Here is a 15684-nt window from a genome sequence, read left to right as displayed (position 1 = left end):
CGAGCTCGTGTACTTCGACAAATTACTAAGTTGGAAGCATCGACCATTGCTGTGATTCGCAGAAACTGGAAACGCGCCTACAAGCCTTGAGAACCCGCGCACAACACCTTTCCGCGACGCCACTCCCCGACCTTTTGCCTACCACGAGCTCGCTAGCGACTGCAGCGCTACCTCGTTTGTTTACAAACATGCAGGAGGTCCATATAGCATGAGCCTTTCCCGTGCTAGTTTCCCGACTGACCCCCCCCCCCCCCCCCCCTTTATATACTGAACCGCGTGCCTAAGGTGGACAGTAAGCACGGAGCGTTCGCTGTCTTTAGAGGTCAAGAACGCGTAGCATGTCATTAAAGTTGCGCATCTGTTCAGCATATTCCTTTGCATACGACAACAGGATGGAGAAGACTATTTCCTCCACATTTAGGACAGGGATCATGATGATGATGATGATGATGATGATGTCGTCCTCAGGCTTAATGGCCCATACCCACGGCGGGGATTGGCCAGGGTGCACTGCGGATACAAACGCACTCATGGGCAAGGAGTGGAGTATTTGGATAATTTTGTGTCTTATAGGACAAGGTTTTTCTATGTTTCTTCGTTCTTCTTCGTTTCTTGCGAAACTCGGGTCTCGGCTCGCAGTTGTGATAAGAAACGCTTGCAACGTGCTGGTAATACGGGGTGATTGAGTAAAAAACCCCAGCAACTTTTAAAAATGTCTGTTTTAATGTAAAAAGACGGCTTCCGTGACATGGTATAATAAACCATTGGCGGCAGACATCAGAAAAAAAGGTGAATCATCTTAACTACCGTAGTAAGCTTAGTAAACTTCTAGTAGCAAACATTAAATTCTTGAAATTAGGTGTCTGGTTGCCTTTAGCGATTTGTAGCTGGTCGTTAATAGTAATTATATCAGTTTGGGGGATTTTTAAAACGCGATTGCGTTCGGTCTTGGAGCGCAACGAATTATTTTAAATCCTGCGCGTTCTATGAAAGTAGAGCGGGTTCCGAGAGTACGCAGACGCACCCGCATGCAAATGTCACCCGGCGATTCGTACTATGCGGCCTTTGGGCCTTTCTCGCACTGGGCCGACAACACCTCCTACCTAGTCCAGGTGGTGTTGGCTGGGGAGGCGTAGTAGTGACTCAAAAATTAAGCCGCGAGCAGCGGCAAGCAATGTTTCGCGCCCGAAAGGGGTACAAAAAGTCACGTGACACTTCCGCCGCTGAGCGACGTGTGGATGACCAAAATTCGTTGCGCCACAGCAGCGAGGTAATAACGCTTCCGAAATACTAAGAACAGATATGGCTATTACTAGCGGCCACCAAAAAAAGTCTAACTGCAACTGTGCACCTGAATGCAATAATTAAAACGTTATAGCTAATAGAAATAACCTAACATGTAACGAGTCAATGAGATTTTCTTTTCGACCATCCGCTACTATTGGCATTACTATGCCTAAAAAGCCACCTTGCTACTCTCCGTTTTTCCTATTAAACTTTACTCTCTCTCTATCTCTAATCCATTATGCTACCGAGGGGCGGACTAGCTGTCTTCTCTGCAACACCCGGTATAATTGCATCTCTCTTCTGTACACATCGCCATCCATCATATCCCTCTTTCTTCTCCTCTACCGCTTCCCCTATGCAGAGTTCTCTCATGCCGAACTGTCTGCCTTTCTCTCTAAATAAACCTCTCTCTCTCTTGATGCACTTGGTCTTAGGACCTTTGATGACACTTTTACAGCGAAGCTTTATACCTCTGCAGTCCAAGGAAATTTTTGTGTCGTCGGCGTCGTGAGCAAAAAACGCCAGGCTAGAAATTGAATGCTACTCAGAGTGAAAAAGTACCCAACAGCATAGAAATCGTATGTCATATACTGACCATAAACCAGCCGTAATTTAAAAAGAAAAAAAAAGAAATGAAATTTTACCCTTTATATATTTTTTAATGTTTTATTTTTATTTTTTAAACTTATTCTTTTATATTTATTTTTCATTTTTGTTTTTATTTCTGTTTTTTAATTAAAAGGGTATAAATCTCCTTTGAAATCAGGAATATAGCATACAGCTCAGTACTCGTTTTCATTAAGAAAAAAAACACAAAACATGCATCACAACCACATGATGGATGATAAGGCGCGTGTGAACAAGGGAACCGTTTCACCAATGCAACTCAACCAAAAAATAAAATGAAATTTTACCCTTTAGATATTTTTAATGTTTTATTTTTACTTTGATGTATTTTTATTTTTTTTTAACTTATTCTTCTATATTTATTTTTCATTTTTGTTTTTATTTTTGTTTTTTAATAACAGGGGTATAAATCTCCTTTGAAATCAGGCATATAGCATACAGCTCAGTACTCGTTTTCTTGAAAAAAACACAAAACATGCATCAAAACCACATGATGGATGATAAGGCGCGTGTGAACAAGGGAACCGTTTCACCAATGCAACTCAACCAACCACCATCCATGGTTCATGCATTGATTTAACCTTAGCAAAGAATATCTCTACACTTAGAGCTGAAAATCACAGTGTATATCATGCTGGTCATAAAGCAGTCGTGAATGTCGTTGTGAAGTAATAAAGGGTCATATAAGTGCATTCCACTTGTCTCTAGTTTCACTCTTTGTAGAGCCACGTGTGTGAATTCTCAAGTGACGTCGGAATGGGTGATTGGGTGTCGTCTTACATCTTCGCTGTGCAACCACCTTCACAGCGTGGATTGGAGCCACAATTTTTTTTGTCACTGTGATTATCCTCAAGCACAAAGCAGAAACAGGATGCTGATTGCCGCCTGCATTGTTTCGCCAAGAGCGAGCCAGTGCATTACAATACGGCACAGATTTACCGCAGTCGATGCAACTCATGATCTCGCATCCGGATATTGTTCAAAGGCGCGCGGAGTCGCCGAACTCGGTCAGCCGATCTGGCTTTAAATTCTCGCTGATAGGGCACCGCGTTTTTGTGCTCGCTACAATTCGACTGGAGCTGCAGCTGACATGGCTCTCAGCGAAAGGCTGGCCCTGGTGACGGGCGGTGCAAGCGGCATTGGCGAGGCTGTGTGCCATGCCCTGGCGGAAGATGGCGCCACCGTGGTCGTCGCCGACATGCAGCTTGAGGCTGCCAAAAAAGTGGCGCAGTCCTTGCCAGGTCAGTCGATTATTTATTAGTTGTCCTGGTTTTAGCAATCGCGACCGGGTAACCCTGGCAGGGTCCGAAATGATTAATTGTTTGCGATGGTTGAAATAAGCAATCGCAATCTCATCTGAATGTGCTCTGCCAAGGCGTCAGGGCCAAGCCAACCATGGTGTGTCGTTTTTTTTTTTTTTATGGATGCGGTATTCCTAGATCTAGCGTCCATGCCCATTTCTTTTCTTCTTCTTCTTTTTTTTTCAAAAGCAAGGAGGGCGCCCTGACCATCAGTGCGGACTACAGTGGTGCTAATTTGCGAGAGGGTATGTCCGAGATGCGAATGCATTTAGTGCCTTCTGCTGCTCTAGAGTAATAGTGGTTAAGAAAAGCTACACATAGAAGTGCTACTCGAACCGATGTAAACGATTTTTTCCAGTTATTGTTGTCTAGTATGGCAGTGCGTGCTTATGGCATTGTCCCGTAAAATAAACACTTTATGAGAGTTCTGCAAGTGGCTTACATGACGCGTCAGCCAGCGTGAGCATTATGACCAACGGTCACCATGAGTGACGCGCAGTTCTCTGCTAGCTCTCGCTTAATACTTTTCACCTGTAAGAGTTGATCATCCTCCGTAGTCGATGAGCCTCCGCTACCTTCCTAGTTAACATAATGGTCTCCACATCTAGAGCTTGTTATCTTCAACCTTAACGCAGCACGGTATTTGAACAACTTCTCTAGGAGGGTGTTTAGGACATCCCCAGTGGACAGCTGGTTACACTCTTAGGTTTAATTTCGCTGTAAAAAAGAGCGCAAAATCCGCAAGAACAGAACATGAAGAATGCGTCGCATGCTCTACTCGCGCCTAATTCTTTTTTTTTATTTATTGAATATGCCGTATAAACGTATGCAGAGACAGAACACAACATACACAAACTGGCAGCTGCGACACATACTTCATCGCAATAATGAGTCGAGAATCAGACAGAGAGGAAACTTTCTTGTTGGTCCAAGGTCAGGGTCATTGGGTCAATAGGTGGATTGAGGCCGCAGCTCGGCACGGGGTGGTGGTTACCCAACGCAAGAATGAGTCTTTGTCTATAAAGGTGATTTCCCCCCTGGTTGCAAAAGCGACCAAAGGGCAACTAATACAGTCTCTGTCTGATTTCGCAATGACCTGTCACCAGTGCTTGAAAAGATTTGAGGTGTTATCAGAGACAGGAACACTCCTATACTACTCATTCCAGTTCGCGGAAATGCGGGAGCCCTTGTCAGCTTTCATGGCATTATTGTGCTCACCTCTTACACTTCTTCTTACACCCTACTCTTCTAACTCTTTTTTATATCGCTTTCATTTCTTTTCGATAGCCGTCCGAACAAAGCCACTTATACTGGGGCAGTGAAGGCGACGTCCATATCTCACCAACCAGTTATTTTTTAACCTCTGCAAAGTCCGGTGCACGTAACGGATTGCGGTCACTTTCTTCGTAGCTCGAGTTTCTTTCTCAGCCATCTGACCACTCTTTATCGACCTGGTAATCTTCCCACAAGCACTTGAAAACACCGTATTTGAAAATCCCAAGGCGTGTAAATGGTCGGCCTGGTTTTGAAAGCTTATTTCCTGAGCATAGACGCAACTTAGTGACAACGCAGGTTGATGAGAAGAAAAAGTTTGGTTTATGGCGGTTTATCGTCCCAAAGCCACTCAGGCTGTGAGATACGCCGTAGTGAAGGGCTCCGGAAATTTTGACCACCTGGGGTTCTTTAACGTACTTTGACATCGCACAGTACACGGGCCTCTAGAATATCACCTCCATCGAAATTCGACCGCCGCGGCCGGGATCGAACCCGCGTCTTTCGGGCCAGCAGCCGAGCGCCATAACCACTGAGCCACCGCGGCGGCTCGGGAAGAAAAGGAGACAGAATTCTTCACCGTTCGTTATTGCGCAGAGCAAAAATCTGGCAGCGGTTTTTTGTACTATTATGTAGAAATGGATGCCAGCAAACATGACCCGTCAAAAAAAGAATCTCAACTTCAAGTTTAAAAACTATATATCCAATCATCAAAGCACACTATGATGTTGGCAGTTTGTTGCTTGCCAGGTGTGGTATTTCAAATCCCTCTCTCCGGCGACCATATTTATATCGGGCAGTCTGGTCGCTGTTTCAGATCATCGGCTCAGAGAACACAATAACGTCACGAAAACAGAAAAGGGCTGTTTCGCGACCGGCCGCGGTGGCTCAGTGGTTAGGGCGCTCGGCTACTGATCCGGAGTTCCCGGGGTCGAACCCGACCGCGGCGGCCGCGCTTCGATGGAGGCGAAACACAAGAGGCGCCCGTGTGCTGTGCGGTGTCTGTGCACGTTAAAGATTCCCAGGTGTCCGAAATTATACCGGAGACCTCAACAATGGCACCTCTTCCTTTCTTCTTTCACTCCCTCCTTTATCCCTTCCCTTACGGCGCGGTTCGGGTGTCCACCGAGGTACGTGAGATAGTTACTACGTGAGACAGTTACTGCGCCATTTCGTTTCGTTAAAGATCCCCAAGTGGTCGAAATTATTCTGGAGCCCGCCACTAAGGCACCTCTTTCACTCCCTCCTCTATCCCTTCCTTTACGGCGTGGTTCAGGTGTCCAACGATATATGAGACAGATACTGCGCCATTTCCTTCCCCCAAAACGAATGATTATTATTATTATTATTATTATTATTATTATTATTATTATTATTATTATTATTATTATTATTATTATTATTATTATTATCATTATTATTATTATTATTATTATTATTATTTCTTCTTTTCCTGAAAAAAATTTAAATTTTGAATTTTTACTCTTTCCGCAAGCCAAATGAGTGTGAGCATGTTCTCGTATCTTATCACACCACTGATCTTTGGATAAAACGCAGCCCATCCATCACGGAGGGGATTGAGTCCGTGCTTACTGCGAAATAAGTTCGCGACTGCATCACTTGCCCCTCTGCGATTCTCATATGGGGTGAAATTGTATCTTTAGGTGGGTCCTGATTGTGACCTCGTGGTGATGTGCAGGCTTTGGCTTTTTGGTTGTTGGGATGTGGTACCTCTTGCGGCTGCGCAGTTTACGTATGTTTAATTCTGCTTCTGTGTATACAAACCTAGTCCTCTTCAATAAAGTTTTCACTACGAGTGGCGCCTATCCGGTTTCTGCCTGTTTCGACCCTGTTGCTTTCCGCGTTTTTCACTATGGAAAGATACCAACTCACCCAACTGTTCACATAACTCTGCTTTCTTATTCCTCTGACGTCACACCCCGGAGGTTGTACTGCCAGAATAAATCCGCCACTGACTCGATTCACTAATCAAGTTGGTTCATGAATATACTTGAAGGGAACAAAGCTTCGATGGTCGTAGTACAGAAACAGGCCTTGAAGTGAAATGCTGCAGTGTACACTCATAAAAAACTGAGTGCTGTCAATTAGCCGAGGGCATTTCCGAAAAAAAAAATGAATAGCATCAAGAAACGGCTTAAAAAAGTAAAAACTTTGTAGTCATTATCATTGTTGTGAGCTTAGCGCTCATCTGCGTGCTGCGAAAATTCAATTACGAGAGGGGGATTATTGAAGGCATATAGGGATCGGCCCACAACTCCGGAGGGCTGGGTATGAAGAATGTGAAACCACACAATGGGTCGGCAGCAGCTATGGCCGAACATCGAAAGGTTGGAGGCCTTGCTCAGAGAAGCTAGAACCATCCATGCAAATGTGGGACACACTTGTCAACGTCAGCGAGGTATTTTCAAGAACAAGAAGTATGGACAAGCCGGACACGACGATAAGTGCGGGCCTTTGTCTTCGAAGCGATTGCGTCAACCAGCACTCAACAGATCTGCCAACGTGCGTGAAAAATGTGTCACAAGCACGTCGCAAACGAATCACAAATGCCTCACAAATGCATTCAAAGGTCATACAACTTGATAGCACTGCAAAGGCTACGCTTCTTTCGCAACATCGTGACGCCTGCCGCCAGCGGTTACTTCGTGCTAGCGGTGTAACGCAACATTGATCGTGCGGGCAGATCTTCAACGACGCTGCGACCTCAGGGGATTCGTGAATGCGTGTAGCTGAACTCGTTTCAGCTGACGCTGGTTTGAAATTAGGACAATTTCTTGGCAGTAGCCAGGTGTGAAGCTATATAGGCAAGAAGGCGATGCAGCTGTTGCATCATCGTGCAGCTTTCAAAGACGTCACCGCGGCAGACACTGACTAATTTTCGGGAGAGAATGCATCGCTGTACACGCCTGTGCGTGGTAGCTCAGGATTATTACACTTTTTCTCATGTTTAATCTCTGGCCACTTTCTCTTTCTCTGATGAGCTCTCTTTACTGGCCAGCATTTGTTTTTGCAATGTTACATCTATGTCAGTCATTCTCCCCGATAGGCTGTGACTTTACCGTACGCTTGGTGACTTTGCATGCTGACTACATTTTCCTCCTACTGCTTTTTCTCCTTCAACTCTATATCCCCTCATCCCTCTCCCCCAGTGCAGTGTATACCAAACTGTTTAATTCTGCCGTTTAACCTCCCAGCTTTTCATTCTCCTCCTCCCCGTTGTAATGTCGTTGAGGTGTTTTTTGTACTTTCATGAATTAAGCAAAACAGAAGATGTAAATCCTAGTGAAAACCTTAATTCCCCTAGATGATCAGGTGCGGAACTGAAATTCAAATGGAACAATGTGCCAAATGCAAGAGTTGTTTTTCCCATTCGAGCTTTTCTCTAATCCGCTACGGTTGCACTTGCGCACACATGTTGATGGTGCCCCGGGCTCTCGCACAGGAGACGTTCAGCATTCGGCCGAGTACGTGGACGTCGGCGACTCTTCCTCCGTGGAGCAACTCTTCGCCGCCGTAAGGAGCGCATCCACACTGCCGCTCAGCATCGTCGTCAACAGCGCCGGCATTCATCGGGCGGCGCCTATCGTGGACTGCCCAGATGAAACGTTCGACGATGTCTTAAGGGTCAACCTCAAGGCAAGATTGAAAGATGAATAATAGCCATAGCGTGCCTGGCGTCTTGCCAATAGTGGCTAATGCTATTTTTTACCTGCTACTTGTTTACTCGTATAGGTCGCATATAGGGTGGTATAGTTAGCCCATAGGTCGACCTGTTTTGTTTTGTTTTTTAGATCGCTAGCACTAAAACCCGCAGTCTCAGATTTCGCCGATGGTTGTCTGTGCGAAGCACCTATCGTAGACCTCGAGGTTGCTCGGAAAGATCAACGTGGTTATCACAAGTCCCGCCGGTGGCAGCACCTGCCATAGTGGTGCATCGTTTAACCGCTGCACAAATGCGCCAAGAGTGGTATGAGGATTCTCAGCGATCTATGAATGTAAAGTTGTGAATGTTTTACTCCGCATATATGGGCATTAACCCATTAACGCTATTGCGTCATACGCTTAAGGCGGAGCTTAAGTCCGATTTCGTTGGTCTTTTCCTGAAGCCTGCTTTACCTTAAACACCGAGCCTCGAACCGAAACTGATTTAAAAGCTGAAGTGCTAGTGCAACTAATTCTCATTTGGCCTAACCAAGCCAAATCGTCCGCCATTGTTTAAAATTACGCTGTCCAAAGTCGGGAGGCAACCAATACGTGAGCAATGACATCAAGGTCCGTATACGATATTATTTAAACATAAAACTGCGCAACGGACGCGGCACAGAAAAGATAAACACGGAAGCGCACCGGCTAACAACTGGTCTATTGCGTCAGCGTCTCCTTTCTCCTTTAACAACAAGGTGAAAATGCTCGCCAAACACACAATGCCATCAAACGCGCAACCACCTTCTCAAGTCAAGAAAATCCAGTTTCTTATTGCACAAGTGGAGGGAAGCCCCTCACTTACACATTACTCGGGGCCAAATCTCGCTATCTGCAAAGCTTCAAGAATTTCGCGTTCCTTTCGTTCCATCGCACTACCGTGTTTGACCGAAAAGCGGCGTTGCATATTCTTCGTCGTGACGCCTGCAGAACTTGCAATGTTTGGGTAGATGCTGTCCGTGTGCTGCATTTAAGGTGCTGGCAGGCTCTATGGTAATCGTTTGCTGACGCAACGGCCCGTCTGCCCTACACACATCTTTTCCACAGGTGGCAGGGATCTCATAGGTTACGTTCGTTCTGCAAGACACAAACTTGTTTCCGTGGTTGGTGCCATACCCAATTCCTTCTTTTGTCAATCTATCTAGATTAATGAGCACAAATGGGAGAGCTTACAGGGAGCACAAAAAAGAGCCTCAGCACGCAATTTTCAGCAACCCTTTTCATGCCTTGCGGGACCTCGTGAACACAATGTACCACCTCGACCTTCCACCTCTCGCATGTGTCCACCCTTAAAGGTTTCGAGCTTGGACATAAGGACCTCAACAATGCCTCAGCGACAGCCTGCAGAAGAATATGCGTTAAACCAGCAGTCGAAGGAGACCGACTTGAGCAGCAAAGCTAGCCTGAACCTTATGCGAACAAGACTAGACATATCAAGACCTGAATAACAAAAGTCTTCCATTTACGTTGGCAACCAAAGCAACTTGAAATAAAGGTGAAGAGGTGTTGTTTTTACCATAACGGTGCGCCTCTCTCCTCGTACCGTCTGTCACCGAGTGTGCAGAAGAGCAACATATATGTCGTCTCTCTGACAAACAGCGAAAGTAGAAAGACGACTGACCGGGTCATGCGGCGTTGGCATCGTCTCTTCCTAATTCTCCCCTTTTGTTCAGTGCTCTACCGCCTGAGTGAGTTCTGCCGGCCTAAAGTCTGACTCATAGTATCATCAATATCTGCGACACACGTCGTCTTTTTTTTTAGCATCGAGTATCGTTAAAGTGCACGATACGCTAAATATGTATTTTTGGTGCCCATATACCGATACTTCCATTTTTGTCAAGCGATACCTAATACCGATACAGAAAACGTATCGAAAGAAAGTATTGAAGATACATGTATCTTCGATATTTCCCATGCCTGGCATTTAGGTTACCTGCTATGAGTGTCTAATGTTCTTCTTGAAATTCTGCCGACAGAACTCCGGTTGAAACCGATTTCATTGCCCTTATATGGTATTCATGAGTTATCACCATTTAGAATGTTCAAGTACCTTCCAGAGTGTTATCATATGGTATTTTACTAATATGACCCCCTAATCCACCTTAATCCATTTTCTGGGGAGGGCCTACTTCCAACATTTCGGCGATCTTTTGGAATTTTGAGGGGGGAGGGGGGCAACTTTGAAATTTTGCGGCTCCTCAGCTTTCCAAATTTGGTGGTGCCCTATAACTGATCCAGTGGTCGTCACGTGGGGTTCATGTAGTCACCACCTTCTAAACTAAATATCGCGGGGAGCGGTCATACCACTACTGGCGCAGTGGTGCAGCGGGGGAGATGCGCCACTGCCCCGACAGGCGGCTGTTTGAAACACAGCCACCGGTGGGGATTGCGAGACTCAGGTTGCTGCTCTTCCCAAACTCGATAAGGTTCGTGCAGGGCGCCACAGTGGGCAGGTAGCTCCCAACTCGGTGGGCAGACCGCCATGGTAGCCAGGTTGTGATGACGTCACAAGGTCGCGTGACCACCCTCGACCAATTAGGAAATTTCGTGACAGAGGAGACTGATTCTTTTGTGAGACGGCAACCTATATTCTATCGCATTATTAAAGCAATCGCCGAATATCCTTGGTTGTCCGGTATCTTTGCTGACGATGCACTAGATATATTTCTTGCCTCGAGCGGTAACTGATGCACAACTACAACTACACAGTCACTGTTTTGCAATATGACCATGTGAAGATTTCTGGGCCATAAATGAACAGCGACTGCTGGGAAAATCATGTATAAATCTCCATGCGATGGTCGCTGATATTGACAACGCTATACCAAAGAGCATACTTTTCTTACGTTATTACATTATTTTCTTGGTGTTCATAAAATGTGTCGCGAAACCGCTTTTTTTTTTTGTTCAAACACGTCCTTGCTTGAAACATGCCATGAAATCACCGTACGTTATTCAGAATAAATGAGGCGAGGCTCAACCACCGTTTGGCGCAACAGGCCTATGCGGTACTAGGGCAGATATCGGTGTCATGGTCGACGGCTGCCTATTTAGGTTCACCGTAATAACAGAGAACTCCGGCAATGATAACTCGGGTGAACATCGCACAACAATCTATGACAGTATGCCGCATATAAGTTTAATATGCCACCCATACAAGTGTCATATGCCATCCATACAATGTACATATGACTGTAGTATGCCGAAGGACACATTTTGAGCAATTAAAAAAAAGTACCATCCGTTGGCTTGTTTCTTTAGGGAACGTTCCTGGTGACCCGGGCCGCCGGGCGAGAAATGCTACGTTCGGACAGGGCCTTACCCGAAGGTGGCGCAGCCATCGTGAACATCTCCAGCATCGTGGGCAAAAGCGGTTGGTCGAACGCCGGTGCATACGCAGCTTCCAAGGCCGGAGTCATAGCCCTCACCAAGACGGTGGCGCAGGAACTGGCACACTGCGGCATCCGCTGCAACGCCGTGCTGCCAGGCTGGACAGAGACGCCGATGACTCAGGTTACGAGAGATGAGTACAGGGCCATGGTGGTTTCTAAGACGCCGCTCAAGAGGTCCGCCCAGCCGCGAGAGATCGCCGAAGCCGTCAAGTTCCTCTGCTTGCCCGCCGCCAGTTCCTTCGTCACGGGTGCCGTTATGGAGGTCAGCGGTGGACTATTCATGTGATCATGTCGTGACTCGTATCATACGCCTGTGTAATTCTCAACCCCCTCGCGACGGGTGCGGCTCGATGCTTTAAGACCTTAGCGGGACAAGCTGCCAGGTTTGATCTCATGGACCGAACTGACCGTGCCCAACAAACGGTGCGTGCTTCCGGAGACTTCCGGTTGCAGTGTGTCTGGTTTGACCTCTCGCATTTTTAACGAGACGAAGCTTGTTGCGCAGCAAACGGCTGAACCAGGGGACCACGATAATAGACGTCGCTTCTGGACGTACCCTTGTTCGCGCCAACGTGGAACTGATATCATAAGCACGGACGTCACGAATCTTGCCCAATATTCTACCTGCTTTATGGACTTCACCGCGTCAACTAATGAACCGCATTCCGAGGATCGACCCCTCGGCTCCTGTGGCCACTCATGGTCCACCTTCCCTAGGTGCACTTGGCGAAGGGAAACCACGCAACGGAGCATGTGTTCAATAAACATCTGCTTTATCGTTTACTTTTGGCTAGAGATAAGCGTGAAATGTGAGAACAGGCTTTGACTTTTTATCTTTTTGTCGCGATCATGAAGCAGCCAGCCAGACTGTGTACTCTTCTTGGGGAGAGACCTGCGAGCACAACGGGAACAAATAAAAATTGTGCACAGGCACAGCAAGACCGTATTGAGCACTTAAGCATAGATCAGTGGTCGTCTGACGCGTTTGGGGACGTGATTGGTAAATCTAAAATCGGCGGGGCAGAAAAATGCCAAGGAACGATTCATACACAACTGCATATCCATTAGAGGGGGTTTTAAATCAGCTAGTTTGCTCATAATTCCTTAGAAATGAACGTTCTTAATAAAACAAAGAACAAGGCGCACGCAGATTGTGTGTGCCTATAGGTTATCCTCGTCACAAAAAGTTGACCTGGCGCTGCATGGACTCAAAAGTGCAGTTCATTGCAATCAAGTTGATTTTAAGGCGAAAGTAGCAATATGCAGTGTCTGTTCAGCAGGTTTTGTAGCAAGAAGCAGGTGCGAAAGCGGCAAAGTATGAGAATGTAACCACAGACGCTGATGATTGGAAACAGTTGCGGCGGCGCAATTTGACGTAGAGCGAAGCACCAAAATGACCTCCATCTGGCTTATTTTGGCATACAGCGCACCGCACCAGTGCCGTTCAAATCACGCGCGCTGGCTGGCTGGCCACGTGGCTGTAAAAAAAAGAAAACGCGTTTCCCAAGATTTTTTGTACGAAAACAAGGCCACCCTGCTCAGCAGCCTTAACCACATGAACGTAAGCAAGGAGGACGGGAAAAAAATGAGAACGAACATCCACGTAGGCTTACGAATACTCCCGCCACCTATCGGTAAAAAAGTGCTCCTCTAACGTTGTTTGAGAGCACCACAGGATGACGCTAGCTGACGAAGTGTCGCGTCGTGCCGCCTACACCATCAATAGCACTACGTCTACTACATTGCAAGGTTATGGTGCGAGTGGATTGAGTGTACGCTTACGTTGCTCACGTTGCCTGACTGTCTGCTGAGTGGAAGGCTCGTATCAGCTGCAGGTATCAAGGGCAGCTGTGCTGTAGCGTAACCAGAAATTTCTTGGCCTAAATGGCGGGAAGTTAAAAACAACTGAAATGCATTGTACAGGTGCACCATGTGCAACGCTGCAGAGATGACCTAACGTCCTCACTTTTGGCTATTGTCATCAACCGTCAACATCGTCCTCAATAACGACTTTGACTTCAAAACAGTTACAAGTATTCTACCGCCCTAGCGTCCACTTCGCATATTTCTTTCTTCTGTCTTACCAGAGGGCTGAAACTTAGTACACATCCCAGCGGTCACGAATTACAGGCGGTAGCGCCAATTCCTCCTTCAGTTACGTTCACAGCGCCTGGGCACGAGTTATCTCCATGACAACGGACGACCGACGCACGCGGTGCTGGGGGAGTTCGCATGGCATATGCTGCTCGCGCGGACAGGTCCAAAATCGGGCCCGCTAGGGGAGGTGGGTGGATGTATCGTCGTCCGCCTGCTGCGCGCGGCTGCGCTTTACGTGGGTTTTTTAGTACACCCTTTCTTTGCTGTTGTGGCATGTTAAAATTGGTAGCGCTACTAATCAACAATGGCAACCGCATCGCTGGGGCAATGTATGGAGAACAGAGAAAATTTTTCTTGGCTTTATTGACATATATATCCTTCCCGTTACTTTAAAACAAAAAAAGATATTTCTCAGAATACACTGCATGTCTACGTTACAGCATTCCGCACAAAACAGATATATGTCGACGCGCCAGAGGTATTAAGTTTACCTCAAACGGCGCAACTGACAATTTCAGTACATCATTTAGTGGACCATTCACGCAATACATATGCTATCATTACTGGATAATTTTCACACAACCGAAGGATCAGTCTGTGCACAGTGAGTGCACGCAATTTAATGCATGATGTATCTTACAATCATAGACATTTGCAAAAAGTTTTATAGTATTTACGTAAACTCGTGAGAGCAAACCACTGTCACGCAATGACCTTCACTGTCCATGCTTATATATGCGACAACAATAAAATTCAGTTTACATACAGCTGCCTAATCGGTTCCTACGATACGCCGGCTCTTGCGGACCAAACCCAATGACTGCTTCGTCAACAGCAGCGAATTAATCATTGTTCATGGTCCACGGCGCCGAAATGAGCGGTGGCTCCCGAGAAAGCGAGCGCATGTAGCGGTTCCCGCTGTATCCGTGCGGGTCTCACTGAACTTTTTTCGAAGGTCGCGAGCACAAAACGAAACATCACCGTAGTTGTCGCAGCACATGAAGGAGCACGACCGCAAAGTATCTGCGTCCGGCGCCGCAAAGCAGGCGACAACGCCCGAGATAATTAACGCGCGACTGACGGAGTTCGCGAAACACACGCAAAGGATGCCTGGCGGTTGCAGGCCGCACGGGTCAGAAATATAAAAGGAATAGAGAGACAGCGAGAGACCTTTTCTCCTTTCAGAGCCTTCTTGCGGTTAGATCTTGTTCTTTTCTACAGACGCTAGCGCTAACTCCTCCTTCAGTTACGTTCACAATGGATGGTGTACAGAGTTACAGCTTCATTGGCGGTTTTTCAATTAGCCGGTACAAAATTGGCTCGCGCTTTCCTACCCCTGGTCTTACCTCGACCTCTCTCATACCATAGCATCTACGCGCGCACTCACGCAATTTGTTTTTGTTCTTTAGAGAGAGCGGGGGTATTACGGGAGAAGGATAGATTTTGCACTTTTCAAATTACTTTTTTTTATTCCAACCGCTAATAAGCGAATGCGTTCACAATGCAAGTGCGTTCGTTATGCGAGTAAATTTAATAGTCAAAACCCCAGCCTCGATCACCACACTTACTTGCAGACATTAGATGATCATAATATTGATGTCATAGACTTTCGAAAAGGTCACGGTATATCATATAGCATAGATTCTCAGACCGTGCGCAGGAAAATAAAAAGGCGAAATATAAAATCGCGACAAAAGAAAAGAGCTTTGAGCTTCCCTGCTTAACGCATAGATTTCCGGCAAGAGGCTGTTTACTGCGTGCCGTGCTGTGCTACTTTGCTGATTTTTTTTTTTTGCTTTCGCAGCGCATTTTAGCTACAGCAAACACAAGTCCACTTTGCTGTGCTAAGAGCGCACGATAAAGAAAGGCGAAATTTTGGACTTTATTTTTTTTTTTTTTAAATTGCTTTCACGCCCCACAGGGTCACCTTTGCGGCAACGACGACTGTCATGCTGGTGAGCGCGGCGGCTGAGGAGAGCTTCTTT

General features: G+C 46.4%; 1 protein-coding gene across 1 annotated transcript; it reads left to right on the top strand.

The window, feature by feature from the left end:
* Nucleotides 1-2968: 2968 nt before the first annotated feature.
* On the top strand, nt 2969-12123 carry LOC144094665 ((3R)-3-hydroxyacyl-CoA dehydrogenase-like). Its single transcript, XM_077628587.1, has 3 exons — nt 2969-3155; nt 7951-8144; nt 11472-12123. Exons 1-3 carry the CDS (start codon nt 3005-3007, stop codon nt 11886-11888), a joined length of 762 nt encoding a protein of 253 aa, XP_077484713.1. The 5' UTR covers nt 2969-3004; the 3' UTR covers nt 11889-12123.
* Nucleotides 12124-15684: the final 3561 nt, after the last annotated feature.

This window comes from Amblyomma americanum, chromosome 6 (genome assembly GCF_052857255.1).
Source record: "Amblyomma americanum isolate KBUSLIRL-KWMA chromosome 6, ASM5285725v1, whole genome shotgun sequence".
NCBI lineage: Eukaryota > Metazoa > Arthropoda > Arachnida > Ixodida > Ixodidae > Amblyomma > Amblyomma americanum.
This window is presented reverse-complemented; position numbering and strand designations above follow the sequence as displayed.